Source organism: Rhinopithecus roxellana, chromosome 1 (genome assembly GCF_007565055.1).
Source record: "Rhinopithecus roxellana isolate Shanxi Qingling chromosome 1, ASM756505v1, whole genome shotgun sequence".
NCBI lineage: Eukaryota > Metazoa > Chordata > Mammalia > Primates > Cercopithecidae > Rhinopithecus > Rhinopithecus roxellana.
Window position 1 is genome coordinate 91,946,480 of NC_044549.1, and position 20,801 is coordinate 91,967,280.

The 20,801-nt window shown below is 44.3% G+C and overlaps 2 protein-coding genes across 11 annotated transcripts in view; both read left to right on the plus strand.

Annotated features, from left to right (window-relative positions):
* Nucleotides 1-940: 940 nt before the first annotated feature.
* HRH1 (histamine receptor H1) lies at nt 941-12,061 on the plus strand. Of its 5 annotated transcripts, XM_030927926.1 has the most exons (6): nt 941-1,255; nt 1,978-2,049; nt 2,414-2,499; nt 3,727-3,869; nt 5,222-5,536; nt 8,290-12,061. In XM_030927926.1, exon 6 carries the CDS (start codon nt 8,319-8,321, stop codon nt 9,786-9,788), a length of 1,470 nt encoding a protein of 489 aa, XP_030783786.1. In that variant the 5' UTR covers nt 941-1,255; nt 1,978-2,049; nt 2,414-2,499; nt 3,727-3,869; nt 5,222-5,536; nt 8,290-8,318; the 3' UTR covers nt 9,789-12,061. The 5 variants fall into 5 exon arrangements, with proteins under 5 accessions (XP_030783786.1, XP_010375581.1, XP_030783795.1 ...); XM_030927917.1 differs by lacking the exons at nt 941-1,255; nt 1,978-2,049 and having other exon boundaries at nt 2,271-2,499; XM_010377279.2 differs by lacking the exons at nt 1,978-2,049; nt 2,414-2,499; nt 3,727-3,869.
* Nucleotides 12,062-17,300: 5,239 nt separating this feature from the next.
* The window catches only part of ATG7 (autophagy related 7), a 277,811-nt gene continuing 274,310 nt past the window's right edge, over nt 17,301-20,801 (plus strand). For 4 of the 6 annotated variants that reach the window (XM_010377280.2, XM_030927947.1, XM_030927958.1 and 1 more), the window contains exon 1: nt 17,301-17,401. The gene's annotated coding sequence lies outside the window, so the exon portion shown is untranslated. The remainder of the gene's footprint in view (nt 17,402-20,801) is intronic. The other 2 variants (XM_010377281.2, XM_030927943.1) reach the window with 2 other exon arrangements.

Below are 20,801 nucleotides of genomic sequence, written 5' to 3' on the forward strand. Positions count from 1 at the left end.
TCTCATGGGGGGTAGACCTATATCTTTTCGGGGAGCAGTTCAGACTCTCAACAGGGCAATAGGCCTTTCTACTCTCCCTGATGAGGGTGGATGCACGGCATGTGGTATTCCTATTTTCTTTAGGTGGTTTTTTGGTTTTTCTGCACACTATGCAACTATCTGCAACTTGTCTGGCAAGGGTATAAATTCCTATGCATCCGTAAACTCTGAGGACTGCATCACACATAGCTTGGGGACCCCAGTGAGTTCCTTGATGTAGCTGTGACAGTATGTCTCACATGAGGGGCTTAGACAGCATTTCCTTCTTATCTGATTGTACCCATTTTCCCTCGTGGCTTTCTTTGGCTCCTATTTCTTTTAACTTTTCTTGCTCTCTGGGGGAGAAAATAGGGACTGTAGCTGGAGGGGTAAGATAAGGGGTTAGGTGGAAAATGGGTGCTGCTTGAGAAGAGGCAGCTTGTTTGGCCACTTGGTCAGCTAGATTATTCCCTCGGCTCTCAAAGGAAAGATTCTTCTGGTGACCTGGAACATGAACAACTGCTGTCTCTTCTGCAGCTGTAAGTTCTCTAGTACTTGGATTATCAAGTCTGTGTGGACTAAGTTTTGGCCCCTTTACTGTTAATAAGGCCTTGCTGTGCCCAAATTTTCCCAAAGGTGTGGACTACTCCAAAGACATACTTGAAGTCAGTATAAATAGTTCCCTCTTGGTTTTGCAGAAATTTTAAGGCTTGAATTAGTGTAAACAACTCACGTTTGCTCAGACCAGTCATTAGGTAGGGTGTCTCCGTCTACTCCTGAGTACCCGTTATGCCTTTTCCCTTTTATTACTTGAGAAGAACCATCTACAAAAAGGTGTCTTCCGGTTTGAAAGGGAGTTTATCTAAACATCTATGCCCAAGTTCTTCTGGTCTGGGGCATGGGTTTTTTTTTCTGCATTTGCATTTCCTGTTAAGAAGGCAGCAGGGTTAAGTGAATCATCAGTAGTTAGGATTAAATCATCTTTTTCTAACAAGATAACCTTGTATTTTAAAATTCTTGAGTCAGTAAGCAACCTTTCTGCCTTCTGATTTAGGATAGTTCTGACCTGGTGAGGTGTGCTCACAATGGGGTTTCCGCCAAAAGTTATTTTTCCACTTTCTTCTGTTAGCAAAGCAGTTGCCGCTACAGATTGAATGCATTTGGGCCATCCGTGGGTTACTGGGTTAAGAATTTTGACTGGAAGCCTACGGGTTGCTGGTGGCCTCCGTGCTTTTGGGTAAGTACTCCTAAGGCTACGCCCTTGTTTACATTGACAAAAAGATGGAATGGCTGCTTACGGAGGGTAAAGCTAGGACAGGGGCAGTTACTCATAGATGTTTTAACCTCTCCACCTGTTGGATTTCTGGTGCTTGCCAAATGACGGGGTCTGGCTCGTCTTGTGTGAGCTTTTTGTATGAGAATTTTGTTTCTAGGGCATAAGAGTCTATCCATAGATGACAGTATCTGACTAATCCTCCTTCAATCCGTTCAAGCCCAATTTTCCATTTGCCTTTGCTAATTAAATGCCCTAAATATTTTACTTCAGGTTCTACAAATTGGAGTTTGTTTTTTGAGACTGTTAACCCTTCATCCCACAGAAAATTTAAAACATGAGTTGAGAAGGCTGCTACTTCTTTTCTATCATCTCCTGAAATTAGAAGACCATCCATGTACTGGAGGAGGCATATGCATGAGGGCAGGGAAAGTTTCTCTAGGACTTGTTCTAATATTTGACTAAATAAATTTGGAGACTCTGTAAACCCCTGGGGTAAGACTGTCCATCGGTATTGCTGTTTTCAACTGGAGTGAGGGTCTTTCCACTCAAAGACAAATAGGTCCTGGCTGCCCTCTGCTAATGGACAAGCCCAGAAGGCATAATTTAAATCAATTACTGTACTATCTGATTAATACCTCTAAGGTCTTGCACTAACCAGTATGACCCGTCTGCCTTCTTTAAAGGCAGTTTTGGAGTGTTACAAGGAGACATACAGGATTTAAGAAGCCCATCATGGAGAAGACCTTCAATTACAGGTTTTGAATTTACCCTGGCTTCTAAAGGAATAGGGTATTTCTTTCTCTTTACTACTTCCCCAGGGGTTTTAAATTTAACATGAATCAGAGGAATCTGTAACTTTCCTTGATCCCATCTTTTGACCATACCTGGGGATAAATGTGTTCTTCATCTGCAGTGGTGAGCAAGATTAGGGAGGGGAGGGGAGGGATTTTCCATAATTGATTTGGAGGCCTAAGCCTAATTTTAGTATTAAATCGCTTCCTAATAGATTTGTCCCTGCTTCTGGAATTAACGGAAATTTGATACTAGCTGATCAGTTTTTATATTTCATTTTTGTCTCCTTTAAGATTTTTGCTCTAAATCCTTCTCCTTTTACCCCAGAGATAAAAAGTTTTTCTTGTGAACAAGTTACACTAGATGGAAGATAACAAACTGAGGAGTGAGCTGCTTCTGACTCGATTAAAAAGGTAATAAGCTCAGGTTTAGGTCCTACTTCTAAATTTACCAAGGGCTCTTGGTGGGACTCAAGATAAAAAGATAGAGCCCCTGACTTCCCTAGTCTTCTTCAAAAGCCATAAGTGAGATGATTTTTCTTCTTTTTCCCATTTGGGACATTGTCTTTTAAAGTGACCTATTTTTCCACATTTGAAACATTTGTTCTGTGATTTCTTAGTAATATCTGGCCAGCTATTGGTGACAAAGTGGAGCTTTAACATTCCTTGTCCAAGGGGGTCTTCTGATTCTAGGCCAGCATATTTTTCTCATTTGCTCTTTAAGCCTTTCTAAAAATTCTATCGGTCCCTCATCTTTTCCCTGTTTTATATTAAAGGCCTTGGTAAGATTTTGGGTGTGGGGCACTGATTCTCAAATTCCTTTTATTACCATCTCCCTAAGGTCTCTCATACTTCCTCGATGGGCTATACTGTTGTTATCCCATTGAGGATCCTGGGCTGGGAATTATGTTCAGCCACTGGAACATTCTGACCAGGAGGGTGTTCACGTTCCCAAATGGTCATAGTGGTCCTGCATATCATGCTCCTTTCTTCTCCTGAGAATAAGATGCCTAAGATAGACATTAACTCATCCAAAGTATATAACTGGGGTCCTAAAACTGATTGATTTGATCTGCCACTCCATAAGGGTCATCTAAGAGTGGTTTAAGCTTCTTTTTTAGGTTTAGGGGAGGGGTCTGTGGTGGCAGCTGCTTGGGGAGAGGAAGGTTCTTTAGTCCAAACAAAACAGAGTATTTTATCATTTGCTGCTTTTTCTTGTGTTTGGTCCTTTCATTATCCTTCCAATATTCTAACATTAGGCCTAGGGGACTATCAGAGGGGATATTATCACGATCATGATTTTTCCTATCTTTTGTCTTACTTGATGTATTTCCCATCCTGGAGAAAGTGTTTATCCCTGGGGCGCAATCTTTCTTACTAGAGATTTCTTGCACCCTGGCGAGTCTGTGGGGCTCAACTTCTCCTACTAGAGATTTCTCACACTCTTCAGCTTTCGCTTCATCCTTCATCTGCTTCCCTTGTGGTAATTTTCAGGTCCCTCTTAGCATAGGCAGGTTGATATAAACCCCACAACAGGCAAACTGCCTTCAAGCCATATGAGGTGACTGCAGAATCAGATCCAGACTCTGCACTTGCTCTGCACTCAATTGTGCATCTTACTCCCTCACTTTCAACCTCCAGGATGTCCCGACCACCAAGGAAATACTTCACCACCCCCAAGGTTTTTCTTACCTTGGTCTGTGCACAGAGTTACCTGGTCGCCACAGTATCTGTAGGCCTTTTCTTCTCGCATTGCTGGAATCCAGGTTTATTCATCACACCAGGTGGGTCTCAATCCCTTACCCTTGAGGCCACTTCAACAAAGCAGCAGGCTGCATCTCCTCATGAGAGATGATCTGAGACCCCTCCCAGGAGGAGAATGGGAATCCCAGACGAACTCCCAAATTTGTTAGAAACAAGTGCCTGGTGCCTCAAAGAAAAACAGCACGTAGGCAGAAAATGCCTCAGCAAGACAAATTTACTTCTGCAGAAGGGTGCAGCTTGCACCAGTCACAATCGCAAGAGCACACAAAGCAGCGTAGGGCAGGGGTTTTTGCTCCCTAAGGCAGTTCCTAGCACTTCTGTATCCTTTCCCCATTGGCTGGGGTTGGACCTCACAATCTAAGCTAACTTGATTGGCTAAGGTTTAAAATTGAATAGGGTCTATTAGGTGGGAAGGAAGAGGGACTGTCCATTACTAGCTGGGAAGGCATATCTGGACTTGTCTGAGCATGGCAAAGGCAGGAAGGCTGTTTACAGAACAGGTAGCTAGGAGACAAGGAAGTACAAGGAAGTTGGTCTTAAGAAACAAAGAACAGGGAACTAAAGCTTTTTAAAGAGGAATTTATCATCTCTGAAAGGAGGTTGCAGTGAGCTGAGATCGCAGCATTGCATTCCAGCTTGGGCAACAAGAGCGAAACTCTGTCTCAAATTAAAATTAAAATTAAAAAGTAAAAAATAACATAAAATAAAAAATGGTTTCTCTCCCCTCTATATGCCAGACAATGAGGAAAAGAGAGAAAGGAGACGCCTCTGGAGGCCAGGGAGCTGAGAGCCACCTTGAGAATGCCAAGCTGGGGAAGTATTTAGGGGAACTACTTCCTGCTTCCTTCCAAGCAAAACAGTAAAAAATAAAAATCCCTGAGACAATACTTCCTTAGCCTTATGAACCCTGAAAATCTGAGACAAGTCTCAGTTAATTTAGAAAGAAAGTTTATTTTGCCAAGGTTGAGGATGCAAACCCATGACACAGCAACAGGAGGTCCTGACTATGCGCCCAGGGTGGTCAGAGCACAGTTTGGTTTTATACATTCTAGGGAGACATGAGGCACAATTAATATATGTAAGATGAACACTCGTTCGGTCTGGGAAAGGCGGGTCAACTCAAAGCTGGGAGGAGGCTTCTAGGACTTAGGTAGATTAGAGACGTGGTTGCATTCTTTTGAGTTTCTGATTAGCATCTCCAAAAGAGGCAATCAGAAGATATGCATTTATCTTAGTGAGCAGAGGGATGACTTTGAATAGAATGGGAGACAGGTTTGCCCAAAGCAGTTCCCAGTTTGACTTTTCCCTTCAGCTTAAGTGATTTTGGGGCCCCAAGTTGTTTTCCTTTCACAGCTTACTTTCTTCCTTCCAGAGGTGGCTGTGGACAATTGCACGGGGTTTGGACTCGATAAGGACAGAAGGTGAAGCTGCAAGGCATTAGATACGGGAATGGAGAAAAATACAGGCTGGAGTGTTGTCCTCATAGGAGGTGATGACCGAGGAGTAGGGAAGTCAGAGGATGAGACCCCCGAGGCCAACAGCACAGAGTGACAGGAGCATACAGCAGGACTTTGGGTCACCCAAGGAGACAGTGATGTTGTTGAAGAAGTCAGAGGAGGCGCCATCAGCAATCAGAGGATTGCTCTGACTGGCAGCTAAGAGCTGGAGGACATCAAAAAATACCACTGTAAGAAAGAGACCTGGAAAAGTCTTTAGAGATTGTCTACCCCCCCGACCCATTTGACACATGAGAAGATGGAGGCCAAGAGATCACTGAGAAAATAAATGGCAGAGTTTGGGCACAATCGGTGCTGCTCAAAATGGTGTTTTTCCACCAAAGACATATAGAAGATTCCTTCCACAAGGATCAAATATCGTGGGGTTTTGATTTTTATCTTAAAAAATTATATAAATTTAGCCTTCTACAGGCTGGGCATGGTGGCTCACGCCTGTAATCCCAGCACTTTGGGAGGCTGAGGCGGGAGGATCATGAGGTCAGGAGATTGAGACGATCCTGGCTGATATGGTGAAACCCCGTCTCTACTAAAAATACAAAACTTAGCTGGGCGTGGTGGCGGGTGCATGTAATCCCAGCTACTCAGCAAGCTGAGGCAGGAGAATCGCTTGAACCCGGGAGGCAGAGGTTACAGTGAACCGAGATCGCGCCATTGCACTCCAGCCTGGGTGACAGAGCGAGACTCTGTCTCTAAATAAATAAATGAATACATTAATTAATTAATTTAGCCTTCTACTCAACAACTTATCTGGCTTCGTCTTAATGTAAAAATATTTGTTTTTGCTAAATTATTGAGATAAATTTACACTATTTATTAGTGTTTATCAGTTTTCTTTAAACTTACCACTTCTTGATGAATATGAAAATCTAAAAACTTGGCCAGGCACAGTGGCTCACGCCTGTAATCCCAGCACTATGGGAGGCCAAGGTGGGCGGATATCTGAGGTCAGGAGTTCAAGATCAGCCTGACCAACATGGTGAAACCCTTTCTCTACTAAAAATACAAAAATTTGCTCGGTGTAGTGGTGGGTGCCTGTAATTGCAGCTACTCGGGAAGCTGAGGCATGAGAATCACTTGAACCCGGAAGGCAGAGATTGCAGTGAGCTGAGATGGTGCCACTGCACTCCAGCCTGGGTGACAGAGTGAGACTGTCTTTAAAAAAAAAAAAAAAAAAAAAAAAAAAAGGCTGGGCGTGGTGCCTCATGCCTGTAATCCCAGCACTTTGGGAGTTCAAGGTGGGTGGATCACCTGAGGTCAGGAGTTCAAGTCCAGCCTGATCAACATGGTGAAACCCCGTGTCTTCTAAAAAAACACAGAAAAAATAGCCGGGTGTGGTGGCACACTCCTGTAATCCTAGCTACTCGGGAGGCTGAGGCAGGAGAATCACTTGAATCTGGGAGCTGGAGATTGTAGTGAGCCGAGATGGTGCCATTGCACTCCAGCCTGGGTGACAGAGTGAGACTCTATCTCAAAAAAAAAAAAAGAAAAAAAATCTAAAAACTCCTTCCAGAAGATTTAATACTTAATTTCACACCCAACCACCTGACTTGGGGATCACCAATAACAGAGGATACAGTCCGTTTTCAGTAGAGCCTTACTAGCAAAGGATTTTTATTTTTGTTTTTCAGATACAGGATCTTGCCCTGTCACCCAAGCTGGAGTGCAGTGATGTGATCACAGCTCACTGCAGCCTCCCGAGTAGCTAGGACTATAAGTGTGTGCTATCATGCTGGGCCAATTTTTTAAAAATTTCATTGTAAAGACGGGATTCCACTGTGTTGCCCAGGCTGCAACTCTTGACCTCAAGTGATCATTCCACCTTTAACTCTTGCCCTCAAGCAATCCTCCCACCTCAGACTCCCCAAATGCTGGGATTATGGGTGTAAGCCACCATTTCCAGCCTACTAGCAAGGGTCTTGTTACATATTGCTTGGCATGATTTATGTAATTTTAAAAAAATTGTTTGTTTTTCAAATAGAAGAGTAAAATAACAAATATACTTTTCCAAATAACATAATCCCCTTTTCACTTGAGAACTTTCCTCTAAAAAGATATGCTAGATTTATTTCATGCTTTATGTGCCTCTGGTGTGTCCCCTTAGAACCTCCTCTGTATCAGTTAGGGATGGTTTTAGCTGCAAGTAAGAACTCCCACAACAGTGATGTAAGCAAAAAGAAAAAAAGCAAAGCAAAGCAAAACAAAACCCATTTAATTATTTCCCATAATAACAAGTCTGAGAGAAGAAGATTCCAGAGTTGGCTCAGCAGCTTAGCGACAGTGAGGCCCTAGGTTGGCATTTTCTTGGCATTCCCGATGGTCCCAAGATGACTGTCATGGCCTCAAACATCACTTCCACACATCCTGTCAGGAAGGAGGAGGCAAGTGAGCAACAACAATTTTTCTTGTTTTGCTCATTTGTCAGAAAGGAAGAACGTTCCTAAAAACTCCACCTCTGCCATTTGACGTCCTTATCCAATTCCTTGGCCATGGTGGTATCTCATGGTCACTCCTCTATCCGCCACTGTAAAGAGGAACTAGATTGCCATATTCTGCTTAGACACATGAGGATGCAGCCCACATTCCCAGAACATGTGCAGAATTAGATTTCTACAAACTCCTTATTTACCTTGCTTCTGCCCAACTCTCTCACTAGAATGCACATTCCGTAAGGGCAAACATTTTTGTCTGTTTTGTTCACAGCTATATCCTCAATACCTAGAAGAGTGACAGGAATTCAATAAATAGTTGTTGAGTGAGGGAATGAATGCATGAATAAGGAAAAGGGGACATGGCTGTTGAGTAGGTAACCAGCAGTGTCTATTACCCCCAAGAGCATACAACTCCAGTCTGATGAACATCATGCTGCTAAGTGGCCACTGATCACCCAAGTCTCTGACCTTACTTTTTCTATCTTTTCTCCCAGGGAGTGAGCCATAACTGGTGGCTGCTCTTATGCCAATGACCCTCCCCAATTCCTCCTACCTCCTAGAAGACAAGATGTGTGAGGGGAACAAGACCACTATGGCCAGCCCCCAGCTGATGCCACTGGTGGTGGTCCTGAGCACTATCTCCTTGGTCACAGTGGGGCTCAACCTGCTGGTGCTGTATGCTGTACGGAGTGAGCGGAAGCTCCACACCGTGGGGAACCTGTACATCGTCAGCCTCTCGGTGGCAGACCTGATCGTGGGTGCTGTCGTCATGCCTATGAACATCCTCTACCTGCTCACGTCCAAGTGGTTACTGGGCCGTCCTCTCTGCCTCTTTTGGCTTTCCATGGACTACGTGGCCAGCACAGCGTCCATTTTCAGTGTCTTCATCCTGTGCATTGATCGCTACCGCTCTGTCCAGCAGCCCCTCAGGTACCTTAAGTATCGTACCAAGACCCGAGCCTCGGCCACCATTTTGGGGGCCTGGTTTCTCTCTTTTCTGTGGGTTATTCCCATTCTAGGCTGGAATCACTTCAAGCAGCAGACCTCGGTGCGCCGAGAGGACAAGTGTGAGACAGATTTCTATGATGTCACCTGGTTCAAGGTCATGACTGCCATCATCAACTTCTACCTGCCCACCTTGCTCATGCTCTGGTTCTATGCCAAGATCTACAAGGCCGTACGACAACACTGCCAGCACCGGGAGCTCATCAATGGATCCCTCCCTTCCTTCTCAGAAATTAAGCTGAGGCCAGAGAACTTCAAGGGGGGTGCCAAGAAACCAGGGAAGGAGTCTCCCTGGGAGGTTCTTAAAAGGAAGCCAAAAGATGCTGGTGGTGGATCTGTCTTGAAGTCACCATCCCAAACCCCCAAGGAGATGAAATCCCCAGTTGTCTTCAGCCAAGAGGATGATGGAGAAGTAGACAAACTCCACTGCTTTCCACTTGATATTGTGCAGATGCAGACTGCGGCAGAGGGGAGTAGCAGGGACTATGTAGCCGTCAACCAGAGCCATGGCCAGCTCAAGACAGATGAGCAGGGCCTGAACACACATGAGGCCAGCGAGATGCCAGAGGATCAGACGTTAGGTGATAGCCAATCTTTCTCTCGAACAGATTCAGATACCATCACAGAGACAGCACCAGGCAAAGGCAAATTGAGGAGTGGGTCTAACACAGGCCTGGATTACATCAAGTTTACTTGGAAGAGGCTCCGCTCACATTCGAGACAGTATGTATCTGGGTTGCACATGAACCGCGAAAGGAAGGCCGCCAAACAGTTGGGTTTTATCATGGCAGCCTTCATCCTCTGCTGGATCCCTTACTTCATCTTCTTCATGGTCATTGCCTTCTGCAAGAGCTGTTGCAATGAACATCTGCACATGTTCACCATCTGGCTGGGCTATATCAACTCCACGCTGAATCCCCTCATCTACCCCTTGTGCAATGAGAACTTCAAGAAGACGTTCAAGAGAATTCTGCATATTCGCTCCTAGGGGAGGCTCTGAGAGGATGCAACAAAACGATTCTTACGATGTCCAACAAGGGGAAATAGAGGATGAAGGCCTGTGTGTTGCCAGGCAGGCACCTAGGCTTTCTGGAATCCAAACCACAGTCTTAGGGGCTTGGTAGTTTGGAAAGTTCTTAGGCACCATAGAAGAACAGCAGATGGTGGTGATCAGCAGAGAGATTGAACTTTGAGGAGGAAGCAGAATCTTTGCAAGAGAATCAGACCTGTTTCTTGTAACTGGGTTCAAAAAGAAAAAAAAGAGAATCAGACCTGGATGGAGCTCTCCTGCTCCCCAGGAACTATGGGAGCCTCAGACTCTCATTGTAATTCAAGCTTTCTAAGTCAAATGATTGACAACTGAAGGGACACGTGGCTAGGGTTCCACTGGAGAATTGAAAAGAACTCTTGAGTCCTCCTAGAATGGAGCTGTATGACTGCAGAGACCTTATCCATGCGAATAGTTGCTGTCCCCTTCCAGGGGTCACCTTGAGAGGCATGACAGCTGTTCCACAGGGGCCCCCTTCTCAGAAAACTTCTCTTCTGAGCCTCTTTTACAGCTTTCTCCAGAACCAGTGTCTAAACCACCCTGGAAATTCTGCCTTATTATTTCTTACTCACACATGTTTAGAGTGGATAGAAAATTATGCAGCTTGCACACCCATCGTCTTTAACCCCCAATTTCCTTTGGCTATTAAAAAAGTGGTGGCAAAAGGTGTCCTCAAAAGAAAGAGAAATGAAATATTTTTGAATTGTTGCACGTTAAAAATTAAAAGAAGGAATGGGGGCAGAATGCCATATTTTTTGAGGGGTGTACTAGGTTTGTCTCATTTAAGTCCAGCAATGTTCTAACTCTAGTTTGCAGAGGAGCAAATTGAGGTGCAGCAAGGTGAGAGAGGTACCCAAGGTCACATAGCTAGTTATTTGAGAAAGTTAGAATACAAATCCTCTGGGGTTCCAACTTATTGTAGCATATTTTCTCCAAAAGGCAAAAATGTGTCCTCTTGGCTGGGCGTCGTAGCTCAAGCCTATAATCCCAGCACGTTGGGAGGCCGAGGTGGGCAGATCATTTGAGGCCAGGAGTTCAAGACCAGTCTGGCCAATATGGCGAAACCTTGTCTATACTAAAACTAAAAAATTATCTGGGCATGGTGGGGCATGCCTGTAGCCCCAGTTACTCAGGAGGCCAAGGCACAAGAATCGCTTGAACCCAGGAGGTGGAGGTTGCAGTGAGCCAAGATCATGCCACTGCACTCCAGCCTGGGCAACAGAGCAAGACTCTGTCTCAGAAAAACATAAATAAATATAATATTTTAACAATGTGCCCTCTTAAGTGTGCATACATACACATATACAGTATTCCCAAGAGTGGTGGCAGCTCAAAATGGTATGTTGAGTAGCCGAACAGCTGACATGGAGTTCCTGTGCACCTACAGAAGGTGAGGCTTTGAAGGATCCAAGTGCATTTTTATCTGTGAGTTCTGTTGCATTTGTCAAACAGTCATTGTAATCTTTCATAGCCATACCTGTTAAGCAAAAACTGGCAAAGACATAGGAACATATAGTTTTACTTGGTGTTTATGTTGCAATCTGCTTGTGATTTATGTTTTAAAACTTGATGCTAAACCATAATATGTATAACAAATGGAGCAAGCTGATATTTTGTATTTTGTGTTCCTCTTTGCATGATCTGTTAACATGAGATATTTTTACCTACCTAAAATATGATGTTTAAAAGCATACTGTATGTGATTTATTTATTTCTACCTTTCTGAGTCTCTTGGACTAAGAAGATGTATTGAAATGTACCACCACATGTTAACAAAAGTTTGATATGGGGTTTCTCTTTGGTTTCTGATCACATTTGTAAATGTCTTTTCAAAAGGATTTACTTTTTATTAAAAGCTTCATTCTCACTTTGCTTTGCACTCCCCAAACTTCTTGTTCAGAACTAGGGGAGTTTAGGAGACTTTAATCCCAGTTTCAGAAGCTGCAGCTGGTCTGTTTCCAGGTCAGAAACCATTGTTCAGAAGACCTCCCTATGAGAGAGCTGCTCCTCAGGGTCCCTCAGGACCAAAGAACACTCCGAAAGAGCACTCCACATGGACAAGTAGCTAAGTATCCATTCTTTATCATGAACAATCGAGGCGACTAGTGGAGAGAACTGATTGTGAACTCTGCCTCTGAGTCAAAGAGACCTGGATTTGAGTCTGACAAGAACAATAAATGGTCAATAAATATAAATTATCAGAGTCTAAGGAACAAGGTCTATGCATTATTGTATACAGTGTCTCTAGTGCTTGCATAGTGTCTGGTACACAGAGGCACTCCTATGCATTTTTAAAACATGCTGAGCACATACCATGTGCCAGGCTTTGTGTTTTATCTAATGTTATCTAATGGTATTGTTGCCATTATGTAACGTTGCCTTTACAACAACTTCATGAGGGAGATTTCCATCTTTACAAATAGGCAAACTGAGGCCCAGAGAGATTGAAGAACTACTCCAAGGTCTGATTTTGGAATGTGCTTCCTTTCCACTTTATCAGTCTGCTCTTCCTACTCCTGTCTGAAAGATGGAAATTAATTTTTGAATGTATAAAAGACAACAGACTATGATACAGAAATGTCAGCCCCAGCCCACTAAGAAAGCCCCATCCCATCAGTGGCTGATGGCTTGCACAAAATCCAGATGAAGTCAGGCCTTCTGCCCTAAATACTAAAATAAGCACCTCCTAAGAGAAGGCTGTTATAGGGACCTTGATCATTAAGAAAGAACCTTGCAGACCCAGAAACTCCTTCAGGATTCTTTTCATGGGCTTAAGGCTGATTAACTTCAAGCCAGTTCTTCAAATGACCAATTGCCCAATTTACCAATTTACCAATTTACCAAACATTGACTTCTTTGTAACTATTCACAACATTTAATACAATTCATATTGGATGAGGTTTCTAATCACGTTTTCCTACAATGGTTGTGAAGTTGCAGTAAGTGATTTTGTTTTTTTTCATGGCAGCACATTGAAGAATGTTCAATTTGTCTTTGCCTCCAGCTTGCTGCTACTGCAGGGAGAGACAGGAAAGGAGGAATAAAGAGACTGCGGGTGACAGGGGAAAAATAGGAGGAAATGGGGGTGTGAGACAGGGCATCAGAGAGGAAAGACTAAGGGGAAAAGGTGGGGGACAGTGAAGACGAGAGAGGGCAAGGGATGTGCAGGAGATGAGGATACTGAAAGGCAGAGATGGGGAGTGATTGTAGGAGGAGACTAAGGTAGAGAGGAGCTCGGCATGGTGGCCTATGCTGGTAATCTCAACCCTTTGGGAGGCTGAGGTGGGAGGATCACTTGAGCCCAGGAGTTGGAGGCTGCAGTGAGCTATGATCACACCACTGCATTTCAGCCTGGGCAACAGAGCGAGAATCTGTTTCTAAGGGGGGAAAAAAAGACAGAGAGATGAAGATATGAGGAGGAGGCAGAGGGAGAAACTGAGACATGGGGAGATAGAAGAGAAGCAGAGAAAGGGAATGAAAAGAAAGTAAACTGAATGGCATAATATTAATACAATCAAGAAAAATCCACATTCAGGAACATATTCTTCATTAATGTATTCATATGTTAAATATATTCAAAGGCAGAATAAACCACCCTTATATTTTGATAAATAAAAAATTCCTTAAAATGCTCCTCTGAAAATAAAATGTAAACCTGTCAATCACAGTAGCACATCAATCTTTAAAAGCTTGTGAAGCCCTTCCCTTCAATAGAAATTGCTATAAACCTTATACATTGTAATGTTAGCAAAGTGTTCATTCAGAAAATCTATGAGCTTGCAAATTGTCCATTTAATAAATTGGTCATTTGACTACTTGACTTGTGGACAATTTCTGACCTCTTTTGAAGATGGGCACTGCATGGACTTCCAGGAGGTGGATTTAATAGTCTTAACTCAGCATGAAAAAGATGCTGGGATGCTCCTGGCTGTTTATGCACCCTAAGTGCCATAGAGACATGCTATTGGCCAAGGATGGTGGCTCATGCCTGTAATCCCAGCACACTGGGAGGCTGACGCAGGCAGATGGTTGGAGTCCAGAAGTTCGAGACAAGCCTGGTCACCATGGTGAAACTCTGTCTCCACTAAAAATACAAAAATTAGCCAGGTGCTGTGATGCAAACCTGCAGTCCCAACTACTTGGGGGGCTGAGGCAGGAGGATCACTTGAGCCCAGAAAGTTGAGGCTGCAGTGAGCCAAGATTGGGCCACTGCACTCCAGCCTGGGTGACAAAGAGAGACTCTGAATAAAATAAAATAAATAAAGTAAACATGCTGTTAAAGATCTTATTTGCCAATATCTATCATTCCACAATTTGTCAGGCTTTCAAAGCCTAGCTTGATGTGACATATAGTTCTCATTGTGGGGAGCATGTACTCTCCTCAACTGAGATGCAAGACAAATGATGAAGATGGATTGACCTGAATCACTGTAGCCGTGAATAAGTGTCACAGGGCCTCGTGACCCTGCTGTGTCTGAGAACACTCTCTGCCTTTTTAAGGCTCCTGGGTCTGCATCCTTCTTAATGCTCCATGTCTTGGAGCCCCAGTGGTCTGCCTACCCCATTCCAGGCAGTAGAGGCAGGTCTTCTTCCTTAGCCTCACCCTATCTTTCTGCTAATAAGGAAGCCTCATTTGTCATCTGAGCAATCATTAGCTCTGGTCCCCATATCTATTTTGGATTCCCAGACCTTATCTGTTAACTAACAAATATTTTTCCAGCACTTCTTAGGCCGTTAGGAGACAATGTCTGACCTGAGATAGAAAGACATGATTTCAACCCTGTGGAGCTACTTCAGGTTTGCAAGTGACAGAAATCAACTTTGTGAATAGTTACTAGAGTGTCTTAGTCTGTTTTGTGCTCCCATAACAGAATATCACAGACTGGGTAATTTATAATGAACAGAAATTTATTGGCTCACAATTCTGGAGGCTGGGAAGTGTAATATCAAGGTGCTGGCATCTGGTAAGGACCTTCCTGATGCATCATGACATGATGAAAGAGCAAAGAGAGGTCAAGAGAGAGCAAAAAGGAGCAATCCCACTCCTGTAATAAAGAACTCACTCCCATGATAACCGCATTAGTGCATTCATGAGGGTGGAAACCCATGACCTAAACACCTCTTAAAGATCCCACCTCCCAATATGATCACAATGGCAATTAAATTTTAACATGAGTTTTGGAGGGGACAAATGTTCAAGCCACATAGCATGGCATGCTTTGTGGAATCTAGTGATGCTTTGGATGACTTTGCCTTGAGGAGGGCTTGAGTCAAGTCAGCCATAGGAATCTCAAGCTAAGAATTCAAGGAAACTCCCTCTCTAGGATACTGCCAATGATCTACATAAACTAATCCTATTCCCACTCTATGAACATCAGTTCAAAAGTCCCAAACTCAGGATAAAGAATCATCCTGTGTCCGCTTTACTCCAGTCAACTCTGGAGGGGTTGGAGGCTGGGATGGCACAGGTGGTACAAACATAGCTGGAGAATCAGCAGTTCCCAGAGAAGCAAGGATTACTGTGAGTTGGGCAGAAGCTCTAAAAGGTGTTCATTATAAAATCACAAAACCCAGCAGTGGAGTCAAACTTATAAAGAACTAACTTTAACTTAGGCTCATATATGCTCAATAGAGTAAAGCCTAGAGGTGGTGCATATGAGGTATGCCTTCATATAGGAGGTGACGTCCCTACTGTTTGGTTGCAGGGAGCCGAGATTGCGCCATTGCACTCCAGTTTGGGCAACAAGAGCGAAACTCCATCTCAAAAAAAAAAAAAAGAAAAAAGAAAAAAAGAAATCCTTCTTGCTGGGCAAGGTGGCTCACACTTGTGATCCCAGCACTTTGGGAGGTGGAGGTGGGAGGATAACTTGAGTCCAGGAGTTCAAGACCAGCCTTGGCAACATAGCAAGACCCAGTCTCTACAAAAAATGAAAAAATTAGCCTGGCATGATGGCATGCACCTGTAGTCCCAGCTACTCAGGAGGCTGAGGTGGGAGGATCCCTTGAGCTCAGGAGGTTGAGTCTGCAGTGAGCTATGATCACTCCACTGTACTCCATCCTGGGTGACAGAGGGAGACCCTGTCACACACACAAAAAAAAAAAGAAAGAAAAAAAGAAATCTTTCTTAACCTTTTTGTGCTTCAGAAAGTGTTCACTACAAAGAAATACCCATTCTCATGTCACTTAAATGACTCATGGTTGCCTCCCTTGTTTACTGTGGCAAGGTCAAACATAGTCCTTCTGAATTCCCATTCTTTGCCTCATAAATGATTACAGAGCTGCTTGTCTCCATTGACCAGATGGAAAAAATGCTTATGAACCAAACTTGGGTTAAGCTTCTTTCCTTTCCCCAGGCTCCTTACTTTAATCCACTCTCAGCTTGAGCTAGCATACAACCCCTACTGAGAATAGGTTGGTCTCAAGATAAAACATTCTCTGATCTAATATCTGATCAAGCCACCTCTTCATCCCCCTTCCCATATTCGGTTGTTTCTAGCGTTGTTTACCTGCCTTTGGGGAGTGTTGGGGGTGGGGGAACCCTCTTTTTTCCTAACTATTGAAACATCTGCGGATTTTTTGGTTAGAATGATCTCTCTATTGCAATAGTCTCCCTCTGCTATTGCACAGTTCCTTCTCTCCTACCTCTCCCATTTCTTGCAGTAATCCTTTCTAATAAGTCTCCTTATTAGTCTGGATTTGTTTTCTTATTTGCCAGAATCAAACAGACTTCAGATTATGTTCCTGGCCCAAAAGCCCTTTAACTTTCAGCAAACCACCTAACTTTTCTTAGATTCTGTTCTTTCATAGGTAACTTGGTGATACCTTTCAGGACTCTTGTGAGGATTAGAGACGTAAAACCCTAAAAATATGGTGGCTAGTAAATTAATAGCAGTCATCGTTCTTGATTATGAGTCTAGAGTGGTATATCAAAGTTAACTTGTGAAAGGCCTTACAGGCCAGATAGAGAAACTTGTCATAATCACTGCTGTATCTTCAACACCTGTCCAGTGCTTCGCACGCGCATAGTATCTAACCAACAAGTACTGAGAGGGAATAACTTCATCTCACTTACAGTGAGGAGCTATGAAAATGATGGCTGGTTTAGAAAAGGCAGGTTGGTCACTGAAGACGTTCACCGGCCTTTTCCTACTAAAATTCTCACTCATCTCCTGGCTCTCCACACCTGCCACCCTCATGTCCCCTGTGCTGCGTTTGATGCCGCCTCTCCTGGAGAATGTCCATGGTGATCATTCCTGTTATCCTCTGAAATCAAAAGAGAAAACGTGGGGCACTTTCTTAAAAGCCCGAAGGGAATGTAGACATTCCGACACCTGGTAAGGGAGACACTCTCCATCGCCTCCCCCTGATGCCCCGCCCTCCCCACGGCTCAAGTTCCTCCCACTTAGCCCGGTGCTAGGGGCGCATTTCTCCGGCTTGCCTCTGGTCCTCTGCGCACGCGCGCCGCTTCCTGGTGGCAGGCGCGGGCAGGGCCGCGTTGCGTCATCCGGGCGCGCGTCTCAGAGAGAGCTGTGGTTGCCGGAAGTTGAGCGGCGGTAAGTGAGCCGCGGCGGGCGAGGGTGTAGTGGGGTCTTGCTGGATCGGTTTTGGAAGCCTGGAGTCAAGGGGCGAGCTCGCTAGGGAGGGCGGGGGTCACAGCAGGTCTCAGGGTCTTCCTTTGCCAGCTTCTAGGTGGTCCTTCCTCCTCCAGGGACTCACTGATTACGGCTGGCGCCCTTCGTCTGTAGCCGCGTCCCCTCAGACTGGTTCAGTCCGGGGTCTTCTGACTAGGAAGCTCGTGCTTATTTCCTAAGTCAGCCCCTCCTGTCCTCTTGGTAGGCAATGCTCAGAATCTTCAGTGTTGGAACACGGGAGATAGGACATTTGGATTCCTAGCCTAGCTGTGTCTGGCTTTGCTGTCTCTGGCGCGTTCCTTCTTCTTTCAAGCTGCTTTTCCCTCATCTGTAAAATGGGAATGATACTCCGTCATTTGTTAAGTGAGGAGGTTAAATAAGTTTACTTTCTGAGAAAGAAGATTCTCGATTCCTTGGTTACGGGGTTAGAAAATAATGCACAATAAGAATCAATCCGGTGAGGTAAATGCAGGTGTTAGAACATTTGTCAGAAATAGAGTCAAACTTTTAATTTTACCGAAATGAATTTTATAAGTACAGTACTAACGTACATGATGTTGGAGAAGTAAAAGCCAAACTGTGTGTGCACGTGCGTGCAATTTCCTGATTTTTAAACACTGGTGACTGATGCCATTTTTAAAAAATAGGCAAGTAATTCTGTTTTTTAAAAACATTGGCAACTCAATTTTTACAAAACCCTGTTCAACTGTAACCAGTCATATCTGTGGCTGCCAGTTTGGGACCTGTGGATCCCAGCCTCCCTTTTTCATTGTCTACTTAGATTTTTTTCTCTGACACCTCTGCCCACTGGCCAGATATCTTCAGTGACAGAAAGCTTTCTACTTCTGGTTGCCCCTGTTTGGTCCTTCCCCAGTTCTGACTCTTAGGTTGAGCTGAAAGCAGCTACTCAGTAGTCTTAGCTCACTGTTCCTTCTTTAGGCTCTTGGAATCATTCCTGCATTTAATTGCCCTATACATCATTGAAAGCTGCTAGTTTGTCATCGTCTTCTCACCTTTTCTTCTCTAGGCTAAGTATATTTAACATATTTGCTGATAGTAAACTTAACGATGACAGCAAATTTTGTCGTGTTTTGTTATATCCCCAGCATATAGAGCAATGCCTAGCATATTATATATGCTCAATAAATATTTGTTGGATGAATGAATGAAACACGTATTTGCCTGTTATGTGCCTGGCATTATTGTGGGCACGGGTGATCTATCAGTAAAATAAGATGAAAAAGAACCCTGTTTCATGGCACCTTCTAATAATAGTGGTGGTGCCAGCGGTGGCGGCATTGTCAATGAGGGTTGGTAGGTGTTTCAGATTCTGAAACGTACTACAAAAAGAAACAGGGTCATGGGATGGAGAGTAATTGGGGGAAGCATAAAAGCTAGCTGGTCAGGGATAGCTTCCCTGAGGAAATGACCTAACACTTGAATAAAAAAAAGGCCAGTCTTGGAATGGCTTATGTTGCTAAACTGCTCTCCCATCCCCCGACGCTGCTTCGGTCTTGTTAAGCTGCTTGCAGGTGTGTCTCACCTGTAGCGGTTTGCTTCTGCTGCTTAGAACATCTCTCCTTCCCCTTCCGTTTATCTTGGCCAGCTCCTTCCTGCCCTCATGTGACATGATTTTGAAATCCTTTAAGAGCTGAGTACTGGACTTTCCATTATTCAACCATAGGTTCCCTTTTCTGTTCCCAGCCAGCATCTCATTATAGAGAATAAACATTTATTGAGCTTCAGCTGTGTGTCTGGCACTGCACTGCAAGCTGGGAATACAAAAATGAGTAAGATACACATCCCTGTCCCCAAAGAGTTTACCTTTTTTTAAGTCAAGGAGGTAGCAACGGTATGGCATGGAGCTATTGCGGAGGTTTGGTAGAGGATGACTTAGGGTACTCATAAGTCAGGCTGACTTATCAAAAAAGGTTTCAGTGAGGAGATGCTGCTTTAGCCAAGACCTAAAGGATGAACAAGATTTGGCAGGTGAAGAGTGGTTCGAAGTGGTATGAGCAAAGGGCTAGAGGTGAGAATGCATGACCTGCTTGTGGTTCACTGGAGTGGCAGTGTGGAGGTGTAGGATGAGAGGTGACTGGAAAGGTAAGCACTGGCCACATCGTGAAGGACCCTGTGGACAATAGCATGTTAAGAGCACATAGACTTTGGGATCCAAGATAGCTGCGTGCCAATATTCGCATTGCCACTGACCTAGTTTTGTGACCCTGGGCAAGTCACTTCCTTTCTAAGCTTCAGTTTCCTCATCTCTAAGAAGGGGAAATAAAAACTGAATGAGGTGATATGTTACTCACTTGGCACTGGTAGATGATAAATAATAAACAGTAGTCATTAATATTGCCAGGCCTAGAAGTTTGGACTCTAAAATGTGGGGGCGGGGGTGGAGAGCAGGACACTGAAGATTTTAAAACAGATGGGACATCCTCTTGTGTTTTAAATTACCCAGGCAGTAATGTGGTGGTTACACTGGACAGAAGACAAGCAGGGGACCAGTTGGGTACAGTTGCAGTGATCCAGGTATCAGGATGAAGATCTGGATGAAGGCAGTGACAGTGGAGATGGAGAGGGGTGGGAGGAGTTGAGAGATTAAGGAGGTGGAATTTGCTGGACTTGGTAACTGATGGGATGAAACAGAGGAAGGGGACAAGAATCAGTATCCTGGTGGCGGGAGGGCAGAAATGAATTTGCTGTGTGGAATTGAGCAGTAACAAAATTCTTTGACTAGTGTCTCTGATTGATTAGCCCTGTATCATGAGCCCAGATCTCTGTATTTTATTTGGAATCCATTTTATTTGGAAGTCAGTTTGCCTCTGTCGTCCACTTCTACCCATGGAAATGAAGTTCACCAATGTCTTCCTCTTCTCTTTGTTTTTTTTTTTTTTTTGAGATGGAGTCTCACTCTGTTGCCCAGGCTGGAGGGCGGTGGCGCAATCTGGGCTCACCGCAAGCTCCGCCTCCCAGGTTCACACCATTCTCCTGCCTCAGCTTCCCAAGTAGCTGGGACTACCCGCCGCCACGCCTGGCTAATTTTTTGTATTTTTTTAGTAGAGACGGGGTTTCACTGTGTTAGCCAGGTGGTCTCGATCTCCTGACCTCGTGATCCGCCCGCCTTGGCCTCCCAAAGTGCTGGGATCACAGGCATGAGCCACCGCTTCCTCTCCTCTGTCTTCTGATCTCCCCACCCTTCTCCAGTACGATTAAGGCCTGATTGTATAATCAAGGGAGAATAAATACTGGAGGTGCTGCTCTGTTAATTGGTAATCAATATGTATTTCCATGATCTTGGCAGACTGAGGAACAGCCT

Bases quoted from the DNA above. Each gene is read 5' to 3' on its own strand.
- HRH1 (XM_030927926.1), top strand. From the start codon at position 8,319: ATGCCAATGACCCTCCCCAATTCCTCCTACCTCCTAGAAGACAAGATG.